Genomic DNA, 20,186 nt, shown 5'->3' on the forward strand with positions numbered 1-20,186 from the left:
TGATGCCTCCGCCATAGAGCAATTTAAACAAGTTTGGAGTTTAAATCTCCAGTGGTTCTTGAGATATTATAACAATCTCAATGTATGGAATTTCATAAGTTGACCTCTGTGACCCTTGACCTTTGACCTACGTGCTCCAAAATCTAATCAGATCGTCTTCCTATGGTGATACATACTATCCTTAAGTTTGAAGTTTTTACATCTCCAGTGGTTCTTGAGATATCATGATAACAATCTCAATGTATGGAATTTCATAAGTTGACCTCTATGACCCTTGACCTTTGACCTACGTGCTCCAAAATTTAATCAGATTGTTTTCCTATAGTGATACACACTATCACTAAGTTTGAAGTTTAAATCTCCAGGGGTTCTTGAGATATCATGATAACAATCTCAATGTATGGAATTTCATAAGTTGACCTCTGTGACCCTTGACCTTTGACATACGTGCTCCAAAATCCAATCAGATCGTCTTCCTATGGTGATACATACTATCCTTAAGTTTGAAGTTTAAATCTCAAATGGTTCTTGAGATATCGCGCTAACAAACTCAATACAAGGAATTTCATAAGTTGACCTCTGTGACCTGTGACCTTTGACCTACGTACTCCAAAATCTAATCAGATCGTCTTCCTATGGTGATAAATACTATTCCAGAGTCTTAAGTTTAAATCTTAAATGGTTCTTGAGATATTGTGATAACGGTCAAACGGGACGGACGTACGGACGTACGGACGGACAACCCGAAAACATGATGCCTCCGGCACCACCTTCGGTGGCGGAGGCATAAAAATTTCGAATTTAAATTATAAATATCTTGATAATCAGATGGGCAATCCGCTTGTAAACGTCATGGGATTCCTGACTGAACTAAAGATTTATGATTATGTGTATCCAGGATTTTGTTTAGAATCTGAGACAAAGATCTTATTATCCCTTTAAACTGGGTTTTAGTGGCAGTTAAAACAATACATCAACAAATTGTTAAATCTTCAATTTTTCCAAATGAATAATATATGAAGCATGTTACAACATTCAATGAATGGTCGTACTTTTCAATGGATCCTCCTTGTAATGAGGGGGGAAAAAACATTCAAAAAACTTTTTTGGTTTGTTTCTTCTATTCTTTTGAACGGATATTATATGAGACGAGACAATGCATCAATAAACTTCCATTTGTTAACTATTTTCAAATGGATGTTTCTTGAGAGAAGAATTCTATCAGCAGTCATGTTTCTATGCTCTTGAACGGCTTTTACAACAGACAAGACAAAACAACAAGGATGTATGCACAAATCAAAGACAGACGATTTTATGAGTATTATACACTGTACATGTACATGCATATATCTTGACAAATCAAGTCAGTATAAAATTAGTTGAGAGATGATGGGTAGCAGCAACAGTAAATACTTTCTTTCAAATCACAGTACAAATATAATTTTTACCATTCTAATTTCCCCCACCCCCCCCCCCCTCCCCCTTTCTAATTCTTTTTTCCCCCCTTTCTGAATATCGATAATTCTTCTAACGACTGCCCAGGATGTTTTTCCTTCAGATTTTAAGCCTAATTACTAATAACTTCAACTGCAGTACATTTACAACCATATCAAAACCTTTAGATTATACCTTTAAAAGGTACATGTACCACATGCATAGTACTAAAGCTTGTTAGGCACTTACAGAATGCGTGCAAGGCAGCTGAGTTTATCTGCAGTTTTTTTAGGATCATCACTCGACATAGCAACACTCATCTCGGTGTATTTAGATGCCATTGTATCATACTTCTCATCCATCTATAGAAGAATGAAGGTGCAAGTTTTAAGCCAAATCATTTTAAACGTATAGAGCCAAACGTAAATACCTATTACAAAAGAAGTGAATACACGGCAGATGGGTATTTTGCATTCAAAATCAGAACCAGACGGATTCATTCATCTGAACATTTATTAGTGCTTTAGAGGCTAGAGAAACCTTCTTTTTTAACTGAATTAAAAACATGATTAATAGGGAAACATTGAAATGCTGGCGAAGCTAATAAGACCAATATTTAAACCTGGGACGGTCTCTATGGTTTTGAATGTACAAGGGAGAATGTACTGTATAGGATCTTGAATAAGCCAATCAATAATCAAATAACAATTTTAATTAATGTTTTTTTTGCAAAGTGTTTAAAAATAATAATACCGGTAATAATAGAGTGCAGATAACATCCCTATGCACTTCTAAAGTTTAGAGATTGTTTCTAATAATAATAATTATAATAATATTCCGCTTTTACACAGCGCCCAATACATCGATACAGTGATGTGCCTACCGGTAAGCGCTTTACAGATATATTATTACCCCGGTCATCGGACTCGGGCTTACCCGCACACAATGTATGCACATTTTCCACTCCCTTGGGAGCATTGTTTTAGCTATATAATAACACTGAGAATGATCCTCTCTATATTTGGTTACTATGCTATGAAATTTAATTTGTATTTTTTTTTGTATTACCTGTCTCCAGTAAGAAAGAAGCTGCGAGCTGTGGTCTTCATTATACAGACCCTTGATCATATCCCAATCAGAGAGGCATTCAGTTAAACGCTCCTTGTCTCCTAACTTTCTCAGTTGATATGGATATTCCTGAAACGCAAACAAATTTAAGTCATTAAATTGGAATCTTGAATATGTGTCCCAAGCATAAATTGTCTCATTTCCTTGTGCCCAGTCTTGTCTTGTTAATCATGTCTCAATCACACCTGCATTCAGTCAAAAGTCAAATAGAATTTAACCCCTATTTGATCAGTTGATGTGGCTTCTCCTGAAAACTCAAAAGCAATCAATTTGTTTAAAAAGTGATCCTTACATTATATTTCATAATGAATATTGTTCCTTTCCATGTAAATTCAATTCTACTTGTTCAGATTTTAAATGAGACTTTAGTGCTGCCCACAATTCATAGCATAACTGCTTGTTTTTTACTTTGACCCTTTCATTACAGTTTATATTCTATTACTACAAATATCAACATGCAACATATACGAGAAGGTTAAATGATGATAATTACGTATATAAACAAATCTGAATGAATTAAAGAAGAGACAATATAATATACGTAAATGCATAATGTATAATTTATAAATGCATAATATTATGTCTTGAAGTACCGTAAATCTCTGTGTATAAGACAAACTTTTTGGCCGCCGAAAAAAATTGAAAGTCGGGGGTGCGTCTTATACACAGGTAAAAGAAGAAAAGAAGAAAAAAAGAAGTAATCTGTGTTGACTCACCACTCGGAAACTAGAACGACACTCCAATTTGTCTGTCATCTTGGCCTGAAAGTAATCTTTCTAATAGATCTCAATATGTAGTTTATATAATAATTCCTCCAATTTTTCTTCTATTACACACGGCGTACCACAAGGTTCTATTCTAGGTCCTCTACTGTTCTTAATTTACATTAATGATCTTACACATTCTTCTAAAAACGACATTGTTACTATTATTTGTGACAAGTTCACAAGCACAAATCGGCACCTTCAACTGCACCTCACATTTAAATGAAAGTCCTTCCCTGCGTGGGTTGTTTAACACAGACCTGGCTTGCTGTTTTCTTGGCCCCAAAAATAGGGGTGCGTTTTATACACAGGTGCGTCTTACACACAGAGATTTACGGTATATTAAACTTAAATTTTGAGTATTTTGCATTCCTTGATAGACGTACACCTGTATGCCTACAATCATACAGTTTTCTCACAACAGCGCCAGGAGTGTCAATTTTGACAAATATGGAGCATTACAAATGTTCACCGTTATTATTATTACATCATCTGACACTAACCTCAACTTTCCTCTCCAGATTAGACACATTTTCAAAGTAATCGGCCAGTTTTGTGTTCCACCAGCATACAAGAGTTACGTTCATGGCAGCGCCCTCTCCTTCCCCAGCCAGCCGGGCATTGAAATACTTCTTTCTGACTGCCTTGCTGAGGGAGCGGTGGTAGAACTCAAGCCGCCCCTCTCCACTCTCCCCAAAGGGTCGTAGGAAAGGTTGCAGAGTACGGTAGACCCGGGCCCACTTGACGGCGGTCAGCGGCTGGGGCTTGTTGGATTTTTTCCTCTTCTTGCTGGCACCTGAACATTTCAAAATACATAGAAGATGAAGTAGAACCTGCTCTAGAGACCAGCTGCCTATAAAGACCACTTTTCGTGTGACTGTCTTCCTTGAGCAGTCTTTATATACAGGTTTCACTGTATATGAAAAGGGTTATATTTTGATTAAGTTACACCCATTTCAAGAAATTCTATATCTCGTGCACCCCCCAGTATCGCAGCAATATTTGTCATCTTTTACTGATCCTTTTTCGTCATTCATTTTCACTGGATATACTTAAAAAAAGCTTAGATTGTAAATCTCTGTGTATTAGATGCACCCCTATTTTTCGGGGGAAACAAAATAAATAACAAAAACAAAAAAAATGCTGACTCTGTAGGCAGCAAGCCAGATCCGTGTTAAAAAATGCACTGCGAGGTGCAGTTGAAGGTGCCGATTTGTTTTTGTGAACTTGACACAAATAATAGTAACAATGTCATTTTTTAAAATAAAGATGACAGACAAATTTTTCTCTAAGTCCAACAGAAATCCGGCCATACAGGTAGTGTTGTTGTAGTTGTATCCTACAGTTCGATGCTGTGCCATCACTATAACCCAGGTGACAAATAGTGAGAGTACATTACTGTTGCAACTTTGTAACCTGGATTACAGATTATATAATCTAGTACAGTTTTACTGTGCCACTTCAAATAACTTCCTACAGTATCTTACTGTGACTGTATTGGTGCAAGTGGTGAGTCAACACACCTTGTATGAATGAGCTTGGAGATATTGCCAGGCACAGTGCAGGTGGAGGGGGCATAAATCGACACTTAAAAGACGCACCCCCAAATTTCAAAACAAAATTTTGCGGGAAAAAAGTGCATCTTATACACAGAGATTTACGGTACATGTAATTTGAATGAGCTTAGTGTTGCACCTTACGGTATTAAAGCAATTATTGCAATTTCATGTCTCCTTTGATGCATGCTTGATGCTAATACATGCTATGTAATACATACAAATCATGTGAATGTACATATATTGAAGGAAGCATCTTCCAAAATGATATCTTTATGGGGGCATTAAGATCATGTCACAATTCCAAGCTATATAATAGTGGAACTTTGAGGGTGTTATACAGTAGGCTTGCGGGTGCACCATGTGAGAGAGAGAGAAGGAGGACTGTGGGGTCCTGAAAAGGACTCTCTGTAATCTTTCTTGAGGATGTGTAGTCCAACACCCTTTGAGGGTGTTGTTTTCCTTGTTTAGGATGTTAGCCTGTAGGCCTTACTGACTAATTTCATAACATGCAAACAAATAAATGATCAATGAATCATCTCATCTTTAATACAAACCTTTTTTCTTTTTGTTCTTTCCATTATCTGAAGGCATCAGGTTATCCTCATCTCCGAGGATGGCCAGTAGCTCAGCCTCCAGGAGACCAGAGGAGGAGCACTCCAGGAGACACAGGGTAGCAACCATAAGGCTCCCTCCACCCTCAGCTTCCAACCTCTCCAGGACTTGAGCCAGGAGCCTGAAAAGAGAAATAGACAGGTGATACATCATTTCATACAACTTTGTCTCATAGAGAGGGAAGGAGCTCGGACTCCAGGTGACCTATGAAGGAGCACTCAAGGAGAGACAGGGTGGCTACCAACAGGCTCCCTCCACTCTTATAGCTCTATAGGACTTGTGCTAGGAGCCTGACAAAGAAAATTAAAAACATTTATATTTATATATCTTTGTCTCAAGGGAGGGAAGGAGATCAGCCTCCAGGAGACCTGAAGAGGAGCACTCCAGGAGACACAGGGTGGCTATCATAAGGCTCCCTCCAACCTCAGCTTCAAACCTCTCTAGAAAGTGGGCCAGGAGCCTGAAAACAAGACATTTACACATCAATATTAATGGACAAGAACCCACTATTATCATGAATTATTTAAATACAATCAACTTACTCTAAAAGCCCATCTGCCAGGGTGTTGATCTTGTCTGTGGCCTTAGAGAAGACACCGTAGACTCGGAGCTCTTCACAAGCGATAGACAGCCAGAGAGGGTTCTGAGATGCTTCCTTGCTCAGAAGACTCACCATCTGCTCCTCGTCCAGACGCTTGTCGAACTGACCTAGGATCTCTGATACAATCTCCTGTTCAAAGTTCAAATTTTGGTTCAGGGGGGCGTTCCACAAAACTTGTCATCAGTGAATAGTGACAGATTTTGTTATAAGCTACTGAAATCTTTTCAATGTTTCTAAAAAGTATTGTCTTTCTTTTTAGAGAACTATTAATAGTATCGTTACAAGTCCTATAAAAGAAAAGTATATATTAAATATTTTGAGTAGCACCCCAAGGGTAAAGGCACTTGGGAGGAAAAACTTAAATTAGTGATATTTCTGCACCTATCACAAACGGGAGAGTTATCCGCCCTTTACGCAGAATCCACTGACAACTACACCGCAAAAAATATTATTGAATAATATTGACACTGGCAGGGGGAATAATCTTCCTGATTCTATTTCCAAATTGTTTATATTAAACTGTAATATTCATAATTATAATACTAGAAATGCTAAAAAATTTCATTTGCCATTGACTTGTACAGTAATAAACCAACAAATAATTATTTTCTAAGGACCGTTTTAGTGGAACACTCTTCCTCATTATATTCATAATTCTGCTAGTGTAAATGAATTTAAACGTAGGTATAAGAAATTTCTTTTGTGTATTTTTGCAATAATCATTTGAATTCAAGACATATTTTATTTGTTTGTTTGTACGTGTTTGTTTTCTTAATTTGTGTATTGTATAATGTTTAGTTACAAATATATTTCATATTTTCTAGTATCAAAAAAAGGGTCAACCTTTATATAGGGTTTATGTTTCCTTTCAGGTTGCGACCTATTCAGTTAATTTTATGTCCTTGTCCAATATGTTCTTAATGTGTATTTTATGTTATATAGCTGATTGTTATATGAAATGTTGTATTTTTAACTGAATGAAATAAATTGAATTGAATTGAATTGAATTGTCTTACCCTTCTGGATTCCATCTCTAGAGGGGGGACGGGTAGCTCCACCCGTTTGATCTTCCTCTCTCTCAGCGTATGATGAGGAGGGGTTTCGTTGATCATGGACAAGACACAACAGACCTGGGGTGCAAGTTCGGGCGGCAACCATCTTAGTTTGGATGGCAACCATCTTAAAGCGGAGGCCGTTCCGTCCTCATCAAGCTTTTAACGGGCAAAAAAGAGAAATGGTGTTTTCATGGAATTTAGGATTACGGAGAAGACACAACAGACCTGTGGAGCCAGTTTGGACAGCAACTTTTGCTTGCTGTTAATTGATGATTTATTGGTCTAAAATGAGGGAAGAAGTGGAATGTTTCCGATGTGGAATATAAAGCAAATAATCACCTTTTGGTTTCAGCCAATGGCAAACTATCACTTCCTCGACGATCTGAATGTATACGCCATCTTTCCTCAGCTTTGCTTCGGAGAGATAGCTACATCCAGATCGCCTCGGAAGTGATAGTTTGTCCCATCACCTTCACCAACAGTAATTATTTGCTGACAATCCTCTTGGTCATGTATATGAAAAGAAACAGCATTTTTAAGTGCATTCCTGTCAACTTTTTCTCACAAGTATATGAGGATGAGTCACTTTGGTTTAGTTTGGAAAGTGAAATTGTCAGTACTATCTACAATCTATTAAACTACTCTACGCACCATAGAGAAAGCGATGTTAATTTCAACATGATTAGAACTGATTCATACCTGGTCGAGAGCATCAATGACGATGAGTGTTGGCCTTGTGTTTGGGTTTGAGAGGGCACTGCTTGCAATCTGGCACGCTGATTCATAGTCCTTGGGCATGTTAAGGTCCTAACAACAAAGAGCATACATGGGACTATCAAAGATAATGCTCAGAAAAAGAAACCAGGAATATACCTGCACTATTTAGGCTTACATATATGCCATGGTGAAACAGCTTTCAGAACGTCACAGGATTAAGCAAATGACAGAGTACTATATAGACAGCATGCAGAAGTATATGCCATTTGGTCTAAGACCTGTTCGTCTACTACCCAATTGGTCTATTTCCATATGGTCTACACCCGGCTGTGTACTATCCAAATGGTCCAATAATCATTTCGTTTAAATATCATTTAGTCTAATGACCATTTAGGCTAATAGTTAATGATGAAAATAAACCAAACATCGTTATATTTTCAACTAGATTCTCTACAAGCAAAAGACACCTTTATTGTGTTTTTCAGTGTTTCAGTTTCAAAACATCATTGAAGAGTGTAGATATCTTAAAATTATAAGTACATAATTAAAGATGGTGTCTAAAACATGCTGATCTACTCTTTTGACAAAGAACAGTACCGGTATTTCAAAGATAATGTTCAGCTAATAGCTCCAATCACAATGAGTATGTCATCATAATTTTTTCTTTGCAGTATTAGACAACTGTTTATATCATACATCTTGATGATTGAAAATACTCCTAACTCATGATAATGTACATAACTTACATTACAGACATTGAGTTCTCTGAGAAGTCTTTTGATCATTTTCTCTGGATTAGTGGATCCTGGGATGGCACCGACAAAGTGATAGAATACGTTCAAATTAGGTCCCTGTCCACTGAAGAAGAAGGAGAACATTGATTCAATGAAATTGAAGTATCCAACATTAAAGCCTGACTGCACTAGTTTGACCAGGAGGGATTAGACCTCCCTGCATGGTCACTGACAGGTGGTTATTTAATCAAATCAACTCTCAATTAAAATAAGAAAAAGGGGATCATGGGGGACCAACGGGTACCAATTAGCATTGTTTGCTATAAAGAGGGCGCAAGTAGCTACAAGAAGTGCATAAATCTCTTTATTCTTTATTCATCAAGGATTAAAAACCTGGACACCCACACTGTTTGAAGTATATTTTCATTTACATATTACTTGAGCCGTAATTTTGCTGTGGCAGTCCCCCGTTTGTCCCTTTTGTTGAATAAAGCCACTCAGGAGTAAACTTAAATGAACAGGAGGGCATTTCACAAAACTTGTCATCAGTGACAAATGACAGTTTTTGTTATAAGCTACTGAAATCCTTGCTTCTGATTGGTTATCAGCAGATTTATCACTGATTTTTGTCATTCATCATTGAAAGAAGGCTTTGTGAAATGGGTCCCTGATCCAAGGAACTATATACCTGGGCATTGCCTTGGCGGCCCTCAAGCATGCTACATCAGCAGCCCTGGCTAGCAGAGAAGACTTGCCGATACCTGGTCCACCAAGAACAATGAGGGCGCCACACTTCCCCCTGGACCCCCTGTCAATCTGCAAGATCCATTGTCATTTGTAATAAATGTATGTATGCATGTAATGAGTTACTGGATTTAATTGATGTGTATAATTTTTTGTATACCTGCACGCACATTTGATACCAACATCATGCAGGGTCCCATTTCATAAAATGTTTTATCATCAAAAACGCTAAAATTGTACAAATTGTTCCCAGCCAATCAAATGCAATGATATCTGTAGCTTATAAAAAATTGAACTTCTGAATTGATTTCAAGTTTAGATGAAACGGGGCCCTTACTATAAGTGAGTGTGACGTACATTAAGGGGGCACTAGCTATACTCTCATTGGGGCACAGGGTTTGGGTGAATGAAATGTACAAAAAAGGTTCAAAAGAAAGGCTGGGGAAGTGTTTCATTTCATCTCCTTTTGATGACGGCTTTCCTATCTGTCTCTAACTACCGGTACTCTTTCTCAAAAAGGGAACAAGATCATTGAGGTGCAATACGTGCATCATTGTCTTTGCCATTTGAGACTGCAAGCAATTCACCGCATCTTATTTTGTACATGCCAGATACATGTATACGCTAGCCGTGCTTTATCACTTTCAGCCATATTAATTGGTGATCACTTTTTGCTGATGGGAACTTTTTGGCATGGTAGGCGTGGTAGGAAAGAAAGATGCCCTGTCACATGGTGTCATTTGACCAATTAGATTGCCTACATTCTAGACCCTGTTTTATAATATATTTGGGCAATTCCATAAATTAGGGACCCACTTTGTGACATTTTTGGTGTCCCACTTACATAAGGAACCCACACATATTTGTGGCTCTGAGTATAGAGACCCGAATAGAAGAGTGAGATTGTTAAGTGATTCTAGGAAAGAGGACGCAATAATATGCTTGGAAATCACTTTACAATCTCACTCCACTATAAGTCTTTACTCAGAGCCACAAATAAGTGTGGGTTCCTTATGTATTAAAGTGGGTCCCTAATTCATGGAATATTACCCCTTTTAACAGTTACACCAACCTCTTCCAGGATATCCTTACGTCCTAAGAGGCTACTACTCCTACTTTTCATGAAGGATTCATGTGCTTCCTTGTCTTGCTCATAGGGATCCAGCTGTCTGCTCTCATCCATGGGACACTGCTCAGCAACAGCCATCTTGGAGAAGTCAAACACCTACAGGTAAAACAGATGAGACAAATGATAAATGAGACATACAGTGCATCCCAGAAAAAAAGGAGGATTTAAGCTTTACAAATAGTGTCATTTATTAATTATAATTTTGATTAAAAGAATTAAAGGAAAGTTTAAGGAAATTTTGAAAATTAGATGAATAGTAAAAATCTATCTTCATTTGAACCAAATTCATGACCCCATACCAAAACTTTGTATTACTATTACTGGTAAAGACCAGTTTTGGAAACGCCCCCTCTTGGAAGCTCTTATTACCAATCATGCGAAACAATATGTGGAAACTGCATGCTCGTAGCTGACCCCGATGTGAGCTGTGCCTGGGCCTGGGCGCCCACGCCAGAGCTCCAGGCCCCGTTGCGCCGATCTGCACGCTACTCACGCCGCGCCTTCTGACAATCTTCTGACAATCAATTTTCAGGAAGTAGATCTAGACTAGATCTAAAGAATTACCGGTATGAAACATGATTGCAATGTTCCGATTGGCTTAACTTTAGAATACCCCACCAAAACGTAGTATGTCCGTTGGTCGCCAACGCGCCAACGTACCAATTTAGTGTAGTCCCTTCCTTTCGTATTCGTGACCAGTTTCTGAATTTGTCATCGCATCAACTCGAGAATGGAAATATGGTTATTTGTTATGTTTTAACTCCTTCCTATTACCTCTTACACATCAAAGTATTTTATTTATAGTTTGTTAAAGATGTTCTCACCTTAGTTGTAATGTTTTACCCTTGATATTGCTTGAAAATTGTCGAAAAGTAGCCTAAAAGTAAAGTAAGGGGGAAGAAAAAAAAAATCGGGAACTTATGGTGTCCTTTACATGGCAAACAAAGAAAGGAAATAAGGTGCGTTGGCGCGTTGGCGCGTTGGCACGTTGGTGTATAGGTCAGTGGTTGGCCCGTCCTTCATTGCATGCCAAACGAAAATAATATAGGAAATAGGTAGCCTAAAAGTAAAGGGGGAAAACAAGTTGTGTTGTTGTTGTTGTGTTTTGAGTTATTGGCGATTAGTCAGTGATTTGACTATTGTCGCCAAATTACTTTACGGCACGTGTTATATCTCTCAATTTTGGATTTTTTTAAAAATACAGTTATTTCGTTTTATATTTATCTATCTTTTAAGATAGTATCGTAAAATAATATCGTAAGCAAAACATTCATGGGCTTTGTTAGTGTTTCTTAACAGTACGTGCAGATTATTTGTTATATCACATACACACCATACATAAATATGTATATAAGATAGCACCTACACAAGCTTCTATATTCAGTAATCTTATCATACCTTTTATCATTGTTGTTACTTTTTCTTATTTTATTTTCTTAATACATTATGTTATTATATTTTTAATGTACTGAGTGTAATTTAACATATTTATAATATCGTATTATGTTTTACTGTTCTTATTTTATTTTCTTATTACATTATGATTGTTATTATATTTTTAATGTACTGAGTGTAATTTAGCATATCATAATATTGTATAATGTTTTACTATTCTTATTTTATTTTCTTATTACATTATGTTATTATATTTTAATGTACTGAGTGTAATTTAACATATTTATAATATTGTATTATGTTTTACTGTTCTTTTTTTATTTTCTTATTACATTATGTTATTATATTTTTAATGTACTGAGTGTAATTTAGCATATTTATAATATTGTATTATATTTTACTGTTCATCAAGGGAGGTATTACTTCCTGATAGGGAACCGTTTCGTTCTGAGAAAGAACCGTACAATAGCTTTTTGTATACTGGACTCACTCTTTTTTAAGTATTCCATAATTTTTTCAGGTTGGGATTCGTTAATTTCTGTTAGAAACATAGCCCTTTCTATAATATAGTTAGGGCAATGTACTAAAAAATGTTTTACAGTCTCTATTTCACTGGGGCATCTATTACAGAAACCAGTAGCATGAATTCCCAATCTGAGGAGATCCTGGTTAAGTCCAAGGACTCCAAAGCGGAGTCGATGTATTATTGTTGAATGTTGTCTCTCTAATGAGCATATATATGGTTTATTAACATCTTTTTGATATGTTTTCAAATACGAGTTGGTTTTGTTCCACCTTTCTTGCCAAAGGAGTTTGGAACTTGTAGTAATTAAGCTTTTCATTTCTGACATATTTAGGTTATTATTGACTTCTATTTTCTTTACTAATGCGGCCTTTGCGTGGAAATCCGCCATCTCGTTCCCTTTTATTCCACAATGTCCAGGTATCCACTCTACATATATATCAACTCCTTTATTCTTTAAGTGAGTAGTCATGGTGAGAATTTCCAGAATAAAAGATTCGTCCTTCTGTTGTTGTAATGCAATAAGTGCACTCAGTGAATCACTAAAAATAACAACCCCCACATAAATGTCTAATTCATCTACCCATCTGAGAGCAAGAATGATGGCAGCCAATTCAGCCCTGTACGAAGAGGTGAAATTTGCTAACCTTTTGCTCCGATGTACAGAATAGTAAGGGACGTAAAAAGCAGCTGCAGAGGTCCCTCTTTCAGGTACTTTTGATCCATCGGTGTATATATGTAATTGAGTCGCCCATTTAGTATGTACGATTTCCAGGCTGCTTTGTTTTTGTTGTGTAGGATGATCTGTTTTCTTTATTCGAGTACTTAATTCCGTTGACACTGCCGGAGGGTAGAATAACCATGGTGGAAATGGGGAGTAGGTTATCGTTTCTATACGTTTTCCCAGCTTGCTTTGTATTCTATATCCAAAAGGTTTGTTTACGTTTTTCCCCTTCAAGTATTCAAAATGCCAACATGGTTCAATGTTTTTTAACAACGGATGATTCGCCCATCTTTCGATGTTTTGTCTATATTTACTTGAAAGCATTTGTCTTCTTATATCCAAAGGCATTTCCCCCATTTCCACCTGTAGTGATTCTAAGGAGGTTAATGGCAGCCCACCTGCGCATATCCTCAGTGCTTGGTATTGGACAGAGTCAATGGCTTTTTTGGTGGTAGCAGCTGCACTGTCATACGCCTCACATCCGTAATCAAAAAGAGACCTTATAATTGCTCTGTACACCATGATAAGTGATTTCGAGGAACTTCCCCAGTTTGTTCCAGTTAGACATCTTAAGATATTTAATTTTCTTTTACTTCTCGTGATTACATTTTCGATATGTGGTTGCCAAGTTAACCTTTTATCAAATATAACCCCTAAAAAGCGATGAGATTTTTCGTACATTAACACATTTCCATTCAGTTCTATATCAGGCGGTAGAACGGCATTCCAGCTTTTCGTAAAAAGTACGGGCACTGTTTTGACAGGTGAGAGTCGAAACCCCCACTCTTCAAACCAACGATTTAAAAGATTCAAATATTTCTGTATTTTTTCAGTAATATGTACAATGTTCCTGCCTGATATCCATATTGCGCAGTCATCTGCATACATAGATATGCTTACATCTTGGTCTGTAGGTATATCACCCATCATTATATTATATAAAAGAGGACTTAAAACACTCCCTTGTGGTAACCCGTTATGCGTTTTATAAGTTTTAGATTCTGTATTTCCAATTCGTACTTGAAAAGTTCGTGCTGTTAGATAATTTTCTATATATCTCAGCATGTTCCCTTCTTAATTTAATGCAATTGAGATTATAATATACTTTTTTTGGTGGACAGTTGCTAAAGTCGGTTTTGATTTATCATTATTGATTTACCAATAGAAGCCATTGGTCAGGAACTTGTGGTGTCCTTTAAATGGTGTCCTTTAAATGGCAAACAAAGAAAGGAAATAAGGCGCGTTGGCGCGTTGGCACGTTGGCCCGTCCCTCATTGCCAAACGAAAATAATACAGGAAATAAGGAGCGTTGGCACGTTGGTCCGTCCGTCATCTGGCCATTGACCGAATAAGGAATATAACATTCACATTTGTCTTTCTAGGCACGATGGAGATTTACAATTTTATTTCTTTAAAAATACTTGGGGGAGCTGTTTCAAATTACTGCGATATGAAATTAATGATTGAAATGTCACGTTATTAACTTCATGTTTCAGTGTTAGTACGTTGGCATGATGGCGATTTATGATCCATTGTCAGTACGTTGGCACGCCACTGGTGATTGAACTTTCATTAATTATTAGAAAAAAAAGAGGATTTGTTGTACCATTCTCGACTCTTATTTCTTGTCTGAATTCAGTTTTCCCCCGCCCGCGCAAAGCGCGGAAGCTTTTACCTTTCATCAATTATTGGAGAAAGAAGACGATTTGTTGTACCATATTCTTGACTCCTTATTCTTGTCTGAATTCAGTTCCCGCCACTCCCCGCCTCCCCCCCCCCCCCCCCCCCCGCTCTCGCGCGAAGCGCGGAAGCTTTGACCTTTCATTAAATTATTAGAGAAAGAAGACGATTCGTTGTACTATTCTCGACTCTTAATCCTTGTCTGAAGTCATGCAGGTTCCCCCCCCCCCTCCCGCGTGAAGCGTGGAATTAGCTTTGGTGTTTCATTGATCGGTTCCCCCCCCCTACCCCCCGCGCAAAGCATGGAAGATTTTAGCTTTCATTAATTATTAGAGAAAGAAGACGATTTGTTGTATCATGCAGACTCTTATTTTATGTCCTAATTCAGTTTCCTCCCCCTCCCCTCCCCTCCTGCTCCTCGTTGGACATCGTAGGATCGTTGGCAGGCAAAACAATCTCGGCAAAGTTAGTTGTTGAACACATGCATGTTGGTAAGAGCCAACGAACAACGATTTGCTACGCACAGGGGTTGGTGACGTCACACAGTGCGGACATCGTTGGCAGACAACCCAATCCCGGCAAAGTCATCAAAGGAGAGAAGAATGAAGTACAGAACAATTAATAGAAAGAGTCTAGAGGGTCTATAGTCCGAAGACAGATGAGAATTGAAGAGAATTATTATTATTAATATTATCATTATTGATAATATTAAAAAGAAGAATAAGAGAAATGGGAGTAGATAAAGATCGGAGAACAAGAAGGGCCTAGTGGTCGTGGGTAAAGGGGTAAAACAAAAGAAAGGGGAATAGATCGAGGAATAATACTACAACAATGATAATAATAAGGGTGCGCATGCGCACATGGTAACGTTAGGTGAATGTAAATCGGCAAAGCAGTGAATGGCTCAATATAGCGTTAAGATTTTTTAAAGCCCAATTTATGTCTTAGTTTCAGAGAAAAAAACGTTGGGAGAATTTACTGTTAATCACTGTTAGAGAGTGTTGCACAGTGACGCCTTCAAAGAAAACAATAAATATCTTTGTGGTTTAATTGAGAAGATGAAGATCAAAGGAGAAGAAAAAGAAGAAGAAGTGGTCGTGGGTAAAACAAATTGAAAACAAGAAAAGGGGAATTAATAGAGGAATAATATACTATAACCATAATATATCGATAGAAATCCATCTACCACAAAAATCTGTACATTTTGATGTACACCCCTCCTAAAAAAAATGTTCTTCCCTTTTTTCTCCCTCTCTTTTTTTTCCATTTTACCAATATTTTTGTCTCCATATTTGTATTATTATGTATCCATTGAGGGTAGTCATACTATCAAGCTTTGCTTACTTTGTCAACCCTCCTGTTTGATGTTTTCGATTAGTTACGGCCAACCTTACTTTGTTTAATCTTTTGTCATGTGTAAATGTTCAATGATTTGTTTGTATATATGTAAAACAGAAAAAGAAAAAGAAAATCAAGCAATAAAAAATAAACCTGATTGATGTTTCTGATTAGTAACAGCCAACCTTACTTTGTTTTACATATACTCTTTTGTCATGTATAAAATGTTTTGTTTGTTATATATTTGTAAAACTGCAAAAGAAGAAGAAAATCAAATGGAAATGGGACCCGGTGTCCTAGGGTTAGGGTAAGGGTGAGAGTTAGGGTAACGCAGAACCCGGTATCCTAGGGTTAGGGTTAGAGTTAGTACGCAAACTCCAGTGTCCTAGGGTGACGCGGGATCCGGTGTCCTAGGGTTAGAGTTAGGGTGAGAGCTAGGGTAATACAAACTCCGGTGTCCTAGGGTCACGCGAGACCTGATGTCCTAGGGTTAGGGTTAGGGTGAGAGTTAGGGTAACGCAAACTCCGGTGTCCTAGGGTGATGCGGGATCCGGTGTCCTAGGGTGACGCGGAACCCGGTGTCCTAGGGTGACGCGGGACCCGGTGTCCTAGGGTGACGCGGGACACGGTGTCCTAGGGTTAGGGTTAGGGTGAGAGTTAGGGTAACGCAAACTTTGGTGTCCTAGGGTGACGCGGGATCCTGTGTCCTAGGGTGACGCGGGACCCGGTGTCCTAGGGTGACGCGGGACCCGGTGTCCTAGGGTGACGCGGGACCCGGTGTCCTAGGGTTAGGGTTAGGGTGAGAGTTAGGGTAACGCTAACTCCGGTGTATTAGGGTGACGCGGGACCCGGTGTCCTAGGGTGACGCGGGACCCGGTGTCCTAGGGTGACGCGGGACCCGGTGTCCTAGGGTGACGCGGGACCCGGTGTCCTAGGGTGACGCGGGACACGGTGTCCTAGGGTTAGGGTTAGGGTGAGAGTTAGGGTAACGCTAACTCCAGTGTATTAGGGTGACGCGGGACCCGGTGTCCCAGGGTGACGCGGGACCCGGTGTCCTAGGGTGATGCGGGATCCGGTGTCCTAGGGTTAGGGTTAGGGTGAGAGTTAGGGTAACGCAAACTCCGGTGTCCTAGGGTGACGCGGGACCCGGTGTCCTAGGGTGACGCGGGACCCGGTGTCCTAGGGTGACGCGGGACCCGGTGTCCTAGGGTGACGCGGGACACGGTGTCCTAGGGTTAGGGTTAGGGTGAGAGTTAGGGTAACGCAAACTTTGGTGTCCTAGTGTGACGCGGGACCCGGTGTCCCAGGGTGACGCGGGACCCGGTGTCCTAGGCTGATGCGGGACCCGGTGTCCTAGGGTTAGGGTTAGGTAGAGAGTTATGGTAACGCAAACTCTGGTGCCTTGGGTGACGGGACCCAAAGAATAACTTGTGGAAAGATAGAAATGGAAGATTAAACAAAATAAAATATAAAACAAGGAGGAAATAAAAAATACCATAAGGAAAGACAGGTGCTAATAAGCAAAATGGAAATGGAAAAGAAAGAGAAATAAAGAATAACATAAGGAAATTAGAAAAAGAAGATAAAAGAAGTTCTAAACAAACAAATACATAAGGGGTGATGGATATGGAAAACCTGCGCGAAGCGCGGAAGCTTTGACCTTTCAGAAATTATTAGAAAAAAAAGACGATTCATTGTACTATTCTCGACTCTTAATCCTTGTCTGAAATCATTCCCCCCCCCCCCCCCCCTCTCGCGCGAAGCGCGCAAGCTTTGACGTTTCATTAAAATCTTAGAGAAAGAATACGATTCGTTGCACCATTCTCGACTCTTAATCCTTGTCTGAAATCAGTTTTCCCCTCTCGCGCGAAGCGCGCAAGCTTTGAACTTTAGTAGTAGTAGTAGCAGTACTACTATACTACTAGGTACTACTACAGTTCCTGGAAATGCCTTGTTTCACTATCATTATTAGTATAACTTATCACTCTGTATTAGCAGTCAAGCTTGCAGTTGAAGCATAATCAACAGCGTTAATATTTTGTAAACCAAAATAAATAACAGAGAAAATGGCAAACATATTATGTAAATAACCCACTTAGCAAACGAGGAGAGCAGCCATTGTATAATTCGTTCATATGATTGTATATGAAATAGGATGAATATCGCCTCACCTTTATAGTTAACAAAACGTTTTACATTTGGTCGAGTATAAAACAGTTTCGATTACTCATTTAGTCCTTAGGATATTTTACTATTAGACGAATATTTAACTGGTACAAGCGAAACTTTCATTTAAATTTATAACGTTTATAAAAGTATATAAACATAATTATGTGTGATAGTTGTATGTATGTTTATCAGAGGCGGCGCTCCCGGGAGGGGGGCACAGTGCCCCCCCCCCCCCCACTTTATCAAGTTCTCCAAAAGTGCCCCTTTTAAAACAGAAAAAGTGCCCTATGAACTTTGTAAGAAATGCCCCTTTTTACATAAAAAGTGCCCCTTTTACTTTGAAAAGTGTCCCTATTAATTTTTAAAAATGCCCCTTCCCCTTTCCACCTCTGATAAGTACACCCTCTTCTTTACACGTACCCCTTTTCGTTCGACAAGTTCCCATTTTATTTTGCAATAAGTGTTCATTTTCCATTCTCATAAGTGCCCTTTATAATTTGTAATAATTTAAGTGCCCTTTTCAGATACGAATAGCGTCCCTTTTCACCTCTGATAATTGCCCTATTCAAATCTGATAAGCGCACCTTATATCTTCATATGTGCGCCCTTTCCTTTCTAATAAGCGCCCCCATTTAAAAAAGAGCCCCTTCCCTCTCTCATAAATGCCTTTTTTCATCTATAAAAACAGTCTCTTTTCATTCTCATAGCCCATTTGAGCCCATTTCCAAGACGATGGCGATTCAAATTCAAGTCTCTCAACTCATGTTGGCTCGTTGGCACGTTGGCGATTTAACTTCAAGTCTCTCGGCTTGTTGGCACGTTGGCACGTTGGCGATTTAATTTCAAGTCTCTCAACTCATGCTCGTTGGCACGTTATAACGTTGGCGATTTAACTTCAAGTCTCTCGGCTTGTTGGCACGTTGGCGATATAAATTCAAGTCTCTAAACTCATTTGGCTCGTTGGCACGTTGGCACGTTGGCACGTTGGCGATATAAATTCATGTCTCTCAACTCATGTTGGCTCGTTGGCACGTTGGCGATTTAACTTCAAGTCTCTCCACTCATGTTGGCTCGTTGGCACGTTGGCACGTTGGCGATATAAATTCAAGACTCTCAACTCATGTTGGCTCGTTGGCACGTTGGCACGTTGGCGATATAAATTCATGTCTCTCACCAACTCATGTTGGCTCGTTGGCACGTTGGCACGTTGGCGATTTAACTTCAAGTCTCTCAACTCATGTTGGCTCGTTGGCACGTTGGCACGTTGGCGATATAAATTCAAGACTCTCAACTCATGTTGGCTCGTTGGCACGTTGGCACGTTGGCACGTTGGCGATATAAACTCATGTCTCTCACCAACTCATGTTGGCTCGTTGGCACGTTGGCACGTTGGCGATTTAACTTCAAGTCTCTCAACTCATGTTGGCTCGTTGGCACGTTGGCACGTTGGCGATATAAATTCAAGACTCTCAACTCATGTTGGCTCGTTGGCACGTTGGCACGTTGACGATATCAATTCAAGACTCTCAACTCATGTTGGCTCGTTGGCACGTTGGCGGCAGGCTGGATTGCGATTTCCATTCAAGACTAAATCTCGGCACCTTGTAACTTTAGTACTTTAACAAGTTGAAGCGTTAGGTTGGTGGACAAAAAAAAAGCATTAAATCCGCAGGGTGGGGTATTCTAAAGTTGTTCCTTCCGATTTTATTTATATTCATCAAGTAACAAGAAAATGAGTGTATAAATAAACGAATTTTAGAACTATTGAAGCTGAAGCTTACCTTTATAGCTTCAGGGAAGGTTACGATCGATGGTAAAGTTTTTACTTGAACAACACTGTGCCTTCACAAGTCGCGGCGCGACGGGGAATCACCAATGAC

General features: G+C 39.0%; 1 protein-coding gene across 1 annotated transcript; it reads right to left on the reverse strand.

The window, feature by feature from the left end:
• Nucleotides 1-1,288: 1,288 nt before the first annotated feature.
• On the reverse strand, nucleotides 1,289-20,164 carry LOC105441024 (TPR repeat-containing protein DDB_G0287407-like). Its single transcript, XM_030976239.1, has 11 exons — nucleotides 20,088-20,164; nucleotides 10,421-10,573; nucleotides 9,293-9,420; nucleotides 8,617-8,728; nucleotides 7,853-7,960; nucleotides 7,115-7,309; nucleotides 6,040-6,227; nucleotides 5,440-5,618; nucleotides 3,830-4,239; nucleotides 2,503-2,631; nucleotides 1,289-1,796 (listed from the first exon to the last, which is right to left on the reverse strand). Exons 2-11 carry the CDS (start codon nucleotides 10,553-10,555, stop codon nucleotides 1,680-1,682), a joined length of 1,701 nt encoding a protein of 566 aa, XP_030832099.1. The 5' UTR covers nucleotides 10,556-10,573; nucleotides 20,088-20,164; the 3' UTR covers nucleotides 1,289-1,679.
• Between the last annotated feature and the right edge of the window lie 22 nt (nucleotides 20,165-20,186).

The sequence above is a fragment of the Strongylocentrotus purpuratus genome, unplaced genomic scaffold, assembly GCF_000002235.5.
Source record: "Strongylocentrotus purpuratus isolate Spur 01 unplaced genomic scaffold, Spur_5.0 spur5_contig_869, whole genome shotgun sequence".
Taxonomy (NCBI): Eukaryota; Metazoa; Echinodermata; class Echinoidea; order Camarodonta; family Strongylocentrotidae; genus Strongylocentrotus; species Strongylocentrotus purpuratus.